This window comes from Callorhinus ursinus, unplaced genomic scaffold, assembly GCF_003265705.2.
Source record: "Callorhinus ursinus isolate GAN/ISIS: 27379988/994484 unplaced genomic scaffold, GSC_fseal_2.0 scaffold13, whole genome shotgun sequence".
Classification (NCBI taxonomy): domain Eukaryota; kingdom Metazoa; phylum Chordata; class Mammalia; order Carnivora; family Otariidae; genus Callorhinus; species Callorhinus ursinus.
Window position 1 is genome coordinate 41017749 of NW_027397075.1, and position 12877 is coordinate 41030625.

Sequence of the window (12877 nt, forward strand, 5' to 3'; positions counted from 1 at the left end):
TTTGGAAACATTTTTCATTTGTGAAATAGGATTTGAATGATTAGAGAAATTATAAGTCTGACTGAGGTTTTGGGGATTTAGAGCTAGAAGAAGGAATCTTGATCTAGGGACATTTTTCACTTCATGGATGTAAAAATACTTGCTTGTGGAGAAGATGGGGAGAGTAATGCCATTCACTTTAGCTGTATCCCTGAAGATGTTTATCTTGAAGAAAAGTGGAGAAAGCAAAGGAGAGAGAATTGTACAAATGTTGAGGCCTATAGAGAATCCCAAAGAGTTCTCTCAGAATAATACTTTTACAAGGAAAACATAAAATAAATATTCACTCTCTGACTTTATGATGAGAACTAAAGGAGCCACACCAAGTGTGTGCCTTTTTGCTCTTCCTAAAAAGAATGACCCCTAATATTACCTTGGAACCAGCTTTATAAACATGGAATGGATTCCCCCTCATTGGTGATGTAAATGGATGATTAATCTGGACTAGGTGAATAAGGAGAGAAGGGAATATGCATACCCACTGTGCTAGACTTACATGGACACATTTCAAATCAGACTCATAGATACTTATGCCTGCCCATCAGAACAGATATTTACAGCAGAGAACGTTCTGGATTGGACTGTCCGTCTTGAGCCATTTGGAAACCAAACTGGCTAGAGCAGATTGCAAGATTTAGGCTGTGGGAGAATGACTCTGGTTCCTTTTCAGCCTAAAGCAATTACCCAGCTGTTGGGAAGTTGAAATATTGGACCAAATTATATTACCTAAGTTAAAATAAGCACTCCTGAGAATAGATGACTACATATACTAAGGTACATGTATTATGCAAGAGTTGGCATTCCCATTTCTATATCTCATGAACCAGCCTTGGAATCTTCCCTGAAAATAAATCGATGTTAGTATCTTTTTGGCTATTTGTTTTTGTTGGTTAATATATACACTACTAGCACATTTCCAAAGTTATTACCCTCTAAGATTAGTACTTCCAGAAATCTTCCTGACAAAGCCGTCAATAGAAACAACTGAACACTTAAAAAACAATATAAGTGTTTTGTAGGTAACAACTATGGAGTTTGACCAAAAGCTGACACTATGCTTTTTAAAAAGTCAGTGACTCACACATGGTGTTATTTGATCCATTTAGCACCCCCTTAAAGTACACAGAGCACATTGACAAAATAGAATCAGCAATAAATCACTTGTCCAAAGCCAAACAATTAGAAGGGGGAGAACCAGGACTTGCTCTCCATGGTTTTGTTTTGTTTTTAATTCTTATTTATTTATTTTTAAGTAGGCTCTCTGCCCAAAATGGGGCTTGAACTCACGACCCTGAGATCAAGGGTCATGTGCTCTACTGACTGAGCCATCCAGGCACCCTTCTCCATGTTTTTATATTCCAATTCCAGAGCCCTCTTTGGGGATGCAGAAATTAGATATAAGCATAAGGAAAATCACAAGAGACAATTAGAATCACAACCAATTAATCAAATAGAATTTAAACTATCTCTTAAGACATAACCTACAATACTGAAAATATTTATTGCACTGTATAACACATTCATGTTTCACTGTTACCCTCTGGGCATTGGGCTGATGAAAAGATTTTTCATCTTAATTCATCAGTAAATATTTACTGACCACTATTGTGTATGGGAAGCCTGAGTCGAATCTTTTCTCTTTCCTTTTACTAAAATTAACTTGTAGCATCGAGTGAGCGTCCAGTCATTCCAGCAAGTTAACAATGAATTTTCCTCTTTACCTTTCCATTTTTCCTGGATAAAGAAAAGAAAACCTAAAAATGTGGTAAGGCAATTCTCAGTCTGTTCTTCATGTCTCTGCTAAGAAGTTCCATTCTCTCACTTATAAAATAGGTATCACTTATTGACCATCTACTATATGCTACATATTCTACATCCATTATTGGTAATCTTCACATCTCTGTGGCTTAGGGGGTATAGTTACCCTCATTTTTACGAATGTGGTTAGTATAGCATAGCAGTGAAACACAATGAGATAATAGCCTTGGATCAAGAACAGGTCCTTCAATCAAAAACTACCAGAGTTTGAATCTGGCTCCATACAAACTAGTTTTAGGAACTTGGACCACTTATGTCATTTCTTTGTTCTCCTTTATGCCCATCTCTAAAATGGGATAAATTACATGAACTTATTGGAGTTATATGAACTCACAATTAGAGTTATTATAGAGTTAATAAATTAACATCTGTAAACAGCTTATAGTACCTGGGCTTCTAGTGGTACTCAATGAACCTTAGCCCCCATTATTAATTTGGTGTGCCCCAAGGCTGAATCTGAGGGACTCTTTTCTTCTTCATATATCTGTTACTCCCTAGATGACCTCATTTAATCCTATGGTTTTAAGTATAAAACTATACTGATGACTCCAGAATTCGTATCTCCTGTCAAACCGGTACTTTTCAAGTGTAAGTCAGCTCATGTCACTTCTCCACTCAGAACCCTCCAGCGACTTCCTATCTCTCTGAAAAAGTCAAAGCCCTAGCCAGGGCCTAGGAGGCCCTATGTGTCGTCCTACTTTTCTAATCTGTCTCCTACCAATTTTCCCTTTCTTTCTTTTCTCCAGCAATACACGTATTCTTTTGAACATTCCCTAACACTCTTGCTCCTCACACTCTTTGCAACTACTGTTCTGCGTGTATATTCTTCCCCAGTCAAGCAACATATGCCTTCACTTGCTTCAGGTCCCCTGCTCACATACCATCTTAACTGAGATGCCATCCCTAATCACCTTATATAAAGGAGGATTTCCCTTTCCTTCTTACCCCGCTTTATTTTTCATTGTGGTATCTATTGCCATTGTGTTTATTCATTTTTCTATGGTCCGTTTTCCCCTCTAGCATTCGAACTCCATTAAAGTAGAGACTTTGTTTTATTAAAGTATACATCAATTCAAAGGACTTTTGTATCTGAACTAGAAATCTTGTGCATATTAGGGTTGATTTGCTATTCAGCATAATTTAGCAAATATTTACTGCACAAATATTTACTGCACAAATATTTATGTGATCTTGGATAAGAAACAACAACCAACCCACTAATATAGGGTAGCAATTTATTCAAGAATCCCGAAGCCTGGGAAAGGTAAATATTTGTACTTGTGGATCTCTAAGTTCAGAATTATTGTGTACACCTAAAATTAATACAACGTTATATGTCAATTATACCTCAAATTTTTTAAAGGCTGTTAAAAAATAAGAATTAATAGGTATCACAATAGAACACTTGGTTATCCCTCAAACTTTCTTTCCCCATTTTCTCAATCTCAGTCCACTCCTTTGTTTAAGCCAAATTTCTAGACATTTTCTTAGATTTCTTTTTACCTCACCCTACACATCCAATCCTTGTGCAAAGACCATAAATTCTATCTGCCAAACTTGTCCTGAGAACATCTGCTTCTCATCAACTTCACCTTTATAAACCCTAGTCCAAGGACAACTCCACTTAGCCTAGGCTACCAGCAAAATTTCCTTAATGCTTGGGGTGCCTGTGTGGCTGTTGGCTAATTGTCTGCCTTTAGCTCAGATCATGGTCCTGGATCCCTGGGATGGAGCCCTGCGTCCAGCTCAGCACGTGGACACTGCTTCTCCCCCTGCCTCTCCCCTCTGCTTGTTCACTCTCTCAAATAAATAAATAAAATTAAAAAAAAAAAGAATTCCCTAAATGCTTGCCTTGCCCTCCCACTTTTTGCCTACCAACCGGACTGATCTTATAAAAATGTAAGTTACTCATCACTCCCCTGCTTAAAAGCTTCAGTGGTTTCCTTTTGTTACTCCTCTCTAAATTATTCCACTTAGAAAAAAATCCCAACCCTATCCTAGCCTCCAAGGCCCACTCCATTCTGTCCTCAAGGACAGTCCAATCTTGTCTCCTAGCGTTTTCCCCTTATTCATGCATTCTAGTTATGCTGGTCTTCTTTAACATCTATGAGCACAATAAACTCTTGTCTGTCCCAAAATATGTGTACCAGCAGTTCCTTGTCATTTAGGTTGCAGTTCCAGTGTCATCTCCCTGGAGAGACCTTCCCTGACTACTGGATTTAAAGTGCCCCCCCTCCCCATTCACCTTTTGTTCTGCCAGAGAGTGAATGGCATTCACTGGTGGGGCACTGTGCAATCGCCGTCTAATATTTTCCTCCTCTGCTTATCACCTCCCTCCTCCAGGAGAATGTAAACTCGAAGAAGAGGAGGACTTTGCTTTATCAGCAGGGTTTATAACAGGGTCTCACACATAGTGAGCACTCAAGAAACACTTGTTGAATGGGTAAATCTTTGTCTCAACTTTGACAGCTTATGTAGGATCACAGTAGTTTCCTAGTACAGCTTTAGTAACTCTGCCCCATACGTGTTCTCTGCATTGCTTCAACCCATAAAAAGGTCCATTATTCCAGAGGAGGGATTCAGAAATAGGGATTCCCCCTGTTTCTTGGCAACCACTAGGTGAAGATCTGGACTCAGTTCAGCAGTTCAAAATCATCAGATTAGGGGGAAAAGAAAAACAGAAATTAGTATTCCTGACATAAACCATTGTCATTTCTCACTTAAAACTTTTAGGAAGAAAAAAAACCCCAGTTCTTAAGATCAAACACTTTTGGAGTTGAAAATGTTAGAGAAAGTATGGACAGAAAAATGTTAGCGCGTGGGAGGAAAAGTCAGAAGGAGGTAAAAGAAGGAGCTCACACCATGCTGTGAGTATCATGGTTCTGGGCTTGGGTACCATGTCTTGCCTTGTACATAAATATTAAGCAAGAGCGTGATGAAGTGAAGTGGGTGGGGGCGAGGAAAGGCAGGAGTGGGAGACCAGGACGAGAGACGTGAAAAAGGCTAAAAAGAAAAGAGAAGGACGAAGCAGAGCCATACAAAAGCAGCCTCGGATCCTGCCGGAGCTGCAAGCGTTAAGGGGAGGCGGGGAGTGACGCGGTTTGCGTCTGGAGCGGCTCCTTGGAGTCCACAGCATCCACCGCCAGAGCCTCGCCTTCCTTTCTCCCTCTGCAGACATATCGAGACACAAAAAAAGAGGCGACCCCTGGACCAGCGCGAGGGACCCACCCGCACGATGACCGAGACCACCAAGACCCACGTAATCTTGCTTGCCTGCGGCAGCTTCAATCCCATCACCAAAGGGCACATTCAGATGTTCGGTGAGTCCTCCCGCCCACCCCCGGAGGCAGCTTCCGCCTCTCTCCTTCCCCGGCACCTGTATTTTCCAGGGCGACTGAACAGTAAGGCGTGTGCCCCTCTGGAGGGATGCGCCGGCTCATCCCCCTGGTGGGAGATCAGCCCCTCTATTCGGGCTCCTGAGAAGGGACGTGGACTGCGCTTCCTAGGCGTCACTTGCTCCGGCCAGACCCGGCTCACTGGGGACCAAGGGGTGGGGGAGGGGAGGGGCTGGAGGTGACTGTGGGTTTGGGCCGGGTGGGAGGTCGAGGTTCCAGGACTGGGGTATGGTGGTGTGGTAGTTTGTCCACTTGGCTGCTGAGGATTGGGGTGGGGTTAGAGGTTGGGTCGCGGAGAAGGGAAAGAGGGGGTTGGAGATAACGTGCTGTTTGTTTAGGATGGGTGGAAAGCTCGAAGGAGTTAAATGATGTATATGCCTTGGAGACACAAACACACTCACACACACAACACACCATTGGCAGGGCTGGGGCTTCGAAGAGATTAATTTAGGGTTTGGCTAATGGTTCAGGGCGGCCCAGGGGCGAATGTTTTGAGGGTTGTGGACCGTGTATTGCCCTCGCGAGGTGGATGGCTGAGTGAAGCGGGTGAGGGGCTGGCCAGCCTGGGCTTGGCTGCCGGGACCCGCTGCCCAGGAAGGGGAGGGGGCGGGGCGGCCGCTGCGGGCAGCCCTTTTCAAGCCGGTGTTGATGGATCCGGGCCCAAGTTGGCTGAGGCTCTGCCGAGGGCGGCGATGGCACCTGGAAGGCTTGCGGCGTGCGAGTGTGTGTATGAGTGTGAATGTGTGTGTGTGTGTGTGTGTGTGTGTGCGTGTGCGCGCGCGCGCGCGCGCGAGTTGGGGCGGGGAGGGGCGCGCATCATTGCGCGTTTGTTTCTTGGAGGCTTTGGGGCGTGGAGAGAAAGGGAGTGAGCGGTGGCTCCCAGCTGCTGGTTTGGGATTCAGCAGGGGCAAGGGACATTTGGTCGATGCCTGTCGGAGATCTCGGGCCACCGGTGGACGCGGCTTCCCTGCTGCTTCGGTAGGACCCAACGGCACGGGGGCGTGCGCGTTTAGACCCTGAGGGAGGGACGCGGAGGTCACTTTAGAAGCAGGCATAGAGTAGAGGTTAGAAGTTGGGGGTGCTTTTTTTCTGGCACTGCAGGAAACGAGAAGAGGAGAGAGTGGGCTGGAGATGGATGAGAGACGGGTGGGAGGCCCTGCGCGGGCCTGTCAGCAAGGCGCTATCCAGAGGCGGCGGTGCTGAAGCGCAGGGCGCGCGGGAGCTGGCTTTGGACACACGTGTTTACCCGGAGCCGGAGGATTGCGTGAGCCCTTCTAGGGCTTTTTAATGAAAGCCACATCATATCGGTAAAGACTGGGCGAGGTGGCTTTGACTAAAAATACTCTTCTCTGAAACCTAAAAGGTGCGTTGAACTGGGCCCGCTTATTAAAAACCTCATGAAAAGAATATAGAACTACTTTGAGCTGAGGGCAGATTCAGGTAGGAACATTTATAGGATACAAGGAGGGAGATTGAGAGGTAGCCATCCCTTCCTCACCATCCCTTCAGCTTTTAAAAGTGTCTTATTAGGAGCTAGTGCTAACCTACCTACTAAATAAAGACTTTTGTTTAAGCATCAGAGTAGACCAGAGCATCTCATCATTTATCTAAGGGAATATCAGTGCCCTAGGAACACTTTACTTTCACTGATGCCATTACCCGGGTCCTGCTTTTCTTCTCTGTTCATATTTCCTTTAGCCATTTTATGTGACTGTACTTTATTCCTCTCCATTGCCAGGGCAGGATTGGGCTTTCCTCTGAAACTCCTTGGCTCTAGAAGTCTTTTTTTTTTTTAAAGATTTTATTTATTTATTTGAGAGACAGAGAATGAGAGATAGAGAGCACGAGAGGGAAGAGGGTCAGAGGGAGAAGCAGACCCCCTGCTGAGCAGGGAGCCCAATGCGGGACTCAATCCCGGGACTCCAGGATCATGACCTGAGCCGAAGGCAGTCGCTTAACCAAGGGAGCCACCCAGGCACCCGCTCTAGAAATCTTTAGTGAGCCAGCAGGTACTCCTTTTTTCATGGGGCTAAAGTAGTCAATTCCACTTGTTTTGGATTGCAAGAGGGGTAGATTTAAATCAAGAACTGAGGATTCTGTTTTGCAGCTGAAAACAGTTTGCTAACAGTGATAAAGGCTTTTGTTAAGTCGATGCTGACCTGCCAATTCTCCATGAGTTTAGAGGATAGAATATGTGGAAATAGGTATGGATTACAGCAAGCAGGTTTAGACATGGAAGAGGTGAAAGTAGACTTTCTGACAGTAGTGACTATTTTCTTGGTATTGGAACTGAGGAATAAGAGAGAATATCTGTCAACAAAGCCTTATGAGCGTCCATTAGTTATGTGTAATCTGAAGAGCAACATGAAAAGAGGATATGGTATGCTCACTGTAGCCTTAAGGAGCTTATAACCTAATGAAGGATTTAGCACAGATACATATGAAAAGGAAACAAGAACAAGAACACAAAATACATATTAAACTATTCTTTGTAGAATTTCTTATGGGCATCTTTGAGCTCATGATAATTTTGTGATTTACTTCTGTAGTTTCTGGTTTACAGAGCCTTTTCATCTTACTTATTCCTAATGGCAAGCTTACCAGAAAGTCATCATTATCTCCATTTTCCAAATAAGAAACTGATGTTCAGAGGTGAAGTGACTTTAAGAGGCTTAGGTGACATGAAGAGTGGGTGGCAGAGTTGAGACTTGAAGCCCACATTCTTGATTCCTCTTACAGAGTACTTTGCCCTGTACTATGTGCAGGAAAAGTGCTCACTGATCTGACTGCATAATTCCATAAACTCTATTTCCTTCAAACATAGACTAACAGAGATTTGAATTAAATTGGTCATCAACTAAATGAGATTCCTAAATATGCATTTTAAGAGCTTTTTTCGGTCTCTAATGAAAGCAGTTATCCACGAACTATTTTCTCCTTTTAAATGGCTTTTTAAATCTTCTCCACAACAGTACAGAAATAATTCAATAAAGTTATCAAACTTTCTTTAAGGTGCCTGAAATTTGTAATTGAATTTTTTTTAAAGACCTGAATAGGACTTTGAAATTAGACATCTTTAACAAAGTTACTGTATTTTGAAATCCAGTTGCTTACCAAAGGAAAAAGAGATGTGTCATTCAAAACTAAAAACTCATTCTTCATCTCTGAAAAGTAGTACTTGTACAGTTCTCAATATTTGTAAAATATTTTAGAATGAGCATTTCCTTTTACTTTGAAGAAATGGAAGTTGATATTATTCCTAATTGTGGCTATAGAAACACATAGAAAAATTTAATGTTTGTGATGGAGGTATTTGACAGTTATATACTTAATTATAGCTAAAATATTTTCAAGGATGAGTAAATTTTTGGCAAAATAAACTCATAAACTAACAATGTTTTATTTCATGGTCTGCCTTATTACATAAGAGACTAACATGACACTAGGTTTTTTTAACACATTCAATCTTAGTTATTGAGTATGTAGAGATTATATTTCAGTATAACTTTCTTCACTTTTATATTGCTGTGTTTGTCAATAAATTCACCCCTCAGAAATAAGATAATAAGTTTAAATAGAAAAGTAAAAAAGGACTGATCAGATAAGTTTTGCCATAAAAAATAAAGGAATTGAAGGACTTGATCACAGCAGAAATGTATTCTGTTTTTTGATGATTGCAAAATAACTGGATTTTCCAGTTTTTCTACTTCAAAATATTTTTACTTTGAACAAGTGGGTCTTTTGAAAAGAGACACGATCCAATTCTGTCCCGCTTCAAGGGTAATGAAGAGGGTTTTTTATTTATTGTGGAACTGGAAACGTAGCCCCTATTGCTACAACGAGAAATCATAAGAAAAATGAATTTGAGTTTCTATTAATATAGAGAACTGTCAGAAATCAAGAAAGTATTTAATATACTTGAAATGCCTGTAAAAAAAAGAGCATTAAACACAAAGTGATACTTTATACTTTTGGCACCATTATCTTATTTGATCCTACCCTGCAAGTTAAACTGGATAATATTATCATCTCCTTTTTACAAAGGACAAAGCAGAGGTACAGGTGTAAGTCACTTGGTCAAGGTCATATGCAAAAGTCAAGATAAAACTAGTTTTCTGATATCTAGACTCTCTCTCTCATTCAGGATACCTCTTTATTCCTTTAATTGCAACAACACCTATAAAAGGAGGAGTCACCTGAACTTAGTTGTTAACAAAGGGTGATGAGAACTTTGTGAATTTTTGTCCTTGGTAACACAGGCCACCAGCAAAATATATTCAACAAAGGTATCTAGTCCCAACATCTTATACTATAACAAGGAAAAGCTATTTCTTTTCTTAGTACTCATATATTTTCCATATGATCGTGTTGCTAGAACATTTTTTTCCACCACTCCCATACCTCCTCCTTCCTCCCCACTCTTCTGTTACCACAACTAACACCTACTAATACTTCAGATTTTAGCTTCAATGGTACCTCCTCAGGAAGCCTCCACTGACTTCTAAATTAAGTATGGTTACCCTGACATTTGATCCCACATCACCTTATACTTTCCATGCCATAACTCTCATCTCATTATGTGCTTAATGACTATTTTCCATGCTAGACCTTAAGCTCTTTTAGAACAGAAACCATGCCTGGTTTCATTATTGATTTACTTCCTAGTACCTAGCATGGAGTAAGCTTTCTGTAATAGTATAATATAAATCATAGTTGCAAGTAGCAAGTCTTTGCTCCATCATAGTTGTTGAGTAAATAAAAAATAAATGAGTCTATAGAATCTTGTTCCAGGTAGAGGAATCAACCATGTACAAGGGCTGGGGTGGTGAGGCAGAGATATGACATATTAGAACAAAGGATAGTTCAAGGAGAAGGGGAGTAAGAGATAATACTGGAAAGGTAGATGGAAGTCTGATCGATTATGAAGGCTTGTAAGTCATGTTAAGAAATCTAAATTTTATCCCAATGACAATGAAAAAACATTGCATGGTTTTTAAAGTAAAGGAATGCCATAATTATATCTCTGAAGTTATGAATTAATCAAATTTTGAATATAGATTGAGGAAGGGCAAAAATAAAAATGTAGTGACCAGCTAGGCACCTATTTCAGCAATACAGAGCTCAAGTAAGGGAAGATAGTCACCTCATCCAGATTGGTGGTGTTTGGGATGGAGAGTGAGTGTATTTGAAAATATCTGAGCTGTAAAAGAGATGCTTATTTGGTGACTTGATGGGTGGGTGGTGGCAAAGAAGACCAGGGTTAACTCTCAGGTTTCTGTCCAAGGTAGATGAATAAAGAACACTGAAGAGAAGCAGGTTTAGGGTTGGTGGGGAAAGTGAAGATTATACTTACTCTAAAATTTTGGAAATATGTGTTCTAACCAAGCACTGATGCAAAAAAAGGAAATACTTAAATTCAAAGGTCTTTGTAGCTGGGACATTTGAATCTTCTAATAAAAGCTCCCAGTAGGTTCTAGTTGGGTTATTCAAAGTTCCTCATATGAGAATGATACTGAAATTCATCAACATTATGGAAGTAAAAAGATAAAAAAGGGTGTGCTGCCTTTTTTAAAAGTATGAATTTGGAGAAAATCAAGGTCCTAAAATTGACTCTTTTTTAATACTATGGTTGTGAAATTGGGAATAGTTGATGCAGTTCAAAAGACCATTCTAGAACTTGCCCGACACTGATGATGGCTGTAATATATTTTCAGGTGGATTTGGGCATTCTAACTCATTGATAAGTTAAAAGTCCACTAATGAAAACTCATGGATCAATCATGGTAGTTTCACGGGCAGGAGCTGTGTCTGCTCATGACATGAGAATAAGGCCTAAAAAGAAAATTTGGACATTTTTATTCACATGAACAGGTGTTGATTAACGTCCTCCTGCTGAACTTATTAACTGAGCCTCATGTGGAACAGGGTAGCTATGAGAGACAAATATCCCATCTGGAATTCATCCCAAACCAAGGAATACAATAAAACCAAGAGTGTTGATGTTCTAACAATTTTGAAATGAAGAAATATTCATTTCCAGTTTCTCTTCTCTTTTTGTTTTACTTGATTTTATTCTACATGTCTAAGCATTTTATTAGAAGATATGCTTAGACCTATCAGAATTAGAGGTTCATATGCCTTTTAAGAAAAAGTTTGAATATTACTTAGTAGGAACATCCTTTAAAATATGAATGCCTGGGTGGCTCAGTCAGTTAAACGTCTGCCTTCGGCTCAGGTCATGATCCCAGAGTCCTTGGATCAAGTCCCGTATCGGGCTCCCTGCTTAGTGGGAGTTTGCTTCTCCCTCTGACCCTCCTCTTTCTCTCTCTAATAAATAAAAATCTTTAAAAAATATAAAAAATATTAGGAATCTCAAGAGAAACATTTCTATACACATTTCCAATGTTAGACCAAGGCAAATGAACAGCCTAGAAGTGTGGAAGCAAACTAAAAAACAAAACCGGCTAACCCTCAAGTTTGGACCCCTGTTTCAGAGATATCTTCAGAGATGAGAGGAACATGCAAGACTGGATGGATTATCTGTATTTTCTGTTATTTTTCTATTGATAGGCAATCGTTGTGAAAGTAGTATATGGATGACTGGGAAAGAGAATGAAAACCCACTTCTTTAAAAAGATTTTATTTATTTATTTGAGAGAGAGAAAGCACAAGAGGGGTGGGAAGGGGAGAAGGCAGAGGGAGGGAGAGAAGCAGACTCCCCACTGAGCAGGGAGCCATGATACACGGCTTGATCCCAGGATCCCACGGTCATGACCTGAACCAATGCAGACGTTTAACCGATGGAGCCACCTTGGAGCCCCATACCTGCTTTTAAAAGTGTTTCTTTAAAGCGCACCTGGCAGGCCCAATGAGTAGAGCATATCACTCTTAATCTCAGGGTTATAAATTCAAGCCCTACATTGGGTGTAGAAATTAGTTTAAAATAAAATCTTAAAAATAAAAAGTGTTTCTTTAGAAAAGATTCAAGTGTAAATTTAATAATATCACCACAGATACAGTGTTCTGAATGTAGTGATTGTTTAATCAGTATTTAATGACACTGTAAAATATACACTTTCTAGTAAAGTTCTTGTTCATTTTTTAAAATTTATTAGAGAGAGAGGGAAAGGACAAATGGGGGGAGGGGCAGAGGGAAGCAGGAGAAGCAGACTCCCCACTGAGCAAGGAGCCCAATGCGGGGCTCCATCCCAGGACCCTGAGATCATGACCTGAGCCTAAGGCAGACACTTAACTTACTGAACCACCCAGGCACCCCTCTTGTTCATTTTTTAAATTTTCAAATCATCCTGAATTGCTCAGGAAGATCCTAAGGACACAAAGAAATGCATTAAATATTTTTTCAACACCACCTTTTTAATTTTTTTTTCAATACCACCTTTTTAAAAACAATGTTTAGGGGCACCTGGGTGGCTCAGTCGTTAAGTGTCTGCCTTCAACTCAGGTCACGATCCCAGGGTCCTGGGATCGAGCTCCGCATCAGGATCCCCGCTCAGTGGGAAACCTGCTTCTCTCTCTCCCACTCCCTCTGCTTGTGCTCCCTCTCTCGCTGTGTCTCTCTCTGTCAAATAAATAAATAAAATCTTTTTAAAAAAGTAAAAAAAATA

At 40.8% G+C, this 12877-nt stretch overlaps 1 protein-coding gene across 11 annotated transcripts in view; it reads left to right on the forward strand.

Annotated features, from left to right (window-relative positions):
• Nucleotides 1-12877, forward strand: part of NMNAT2 (nicotinamide nucleotide adenylyltransferase 2) — a 206205-nt gene that overhangs the window by 34641 nt on the left and 158687 nt on the right. For 7 of the 11 annotated variants that reach the window (XM_073900139.1, XM_073900142.1, XM_073900140.1 and 4 more), the window contains one exon: nt 5032-5177. In XM_073900139.1, the coding sequence (XP_073756240.1) occupies nt 5093-5177 (85 nt within the window). In that variant the 5' untranslated portion in view covers nt 5032-5092. Of the gene's footprint in view, nt 1-4594; nt 4725-5031; nt 5178-12877 lie in introns of those variants that run through there. The other 4 variants (XR_012380558.1, XM_073900137.1, XM_025877561.2 and 1 more) reach the window with 1 other exon arrangement.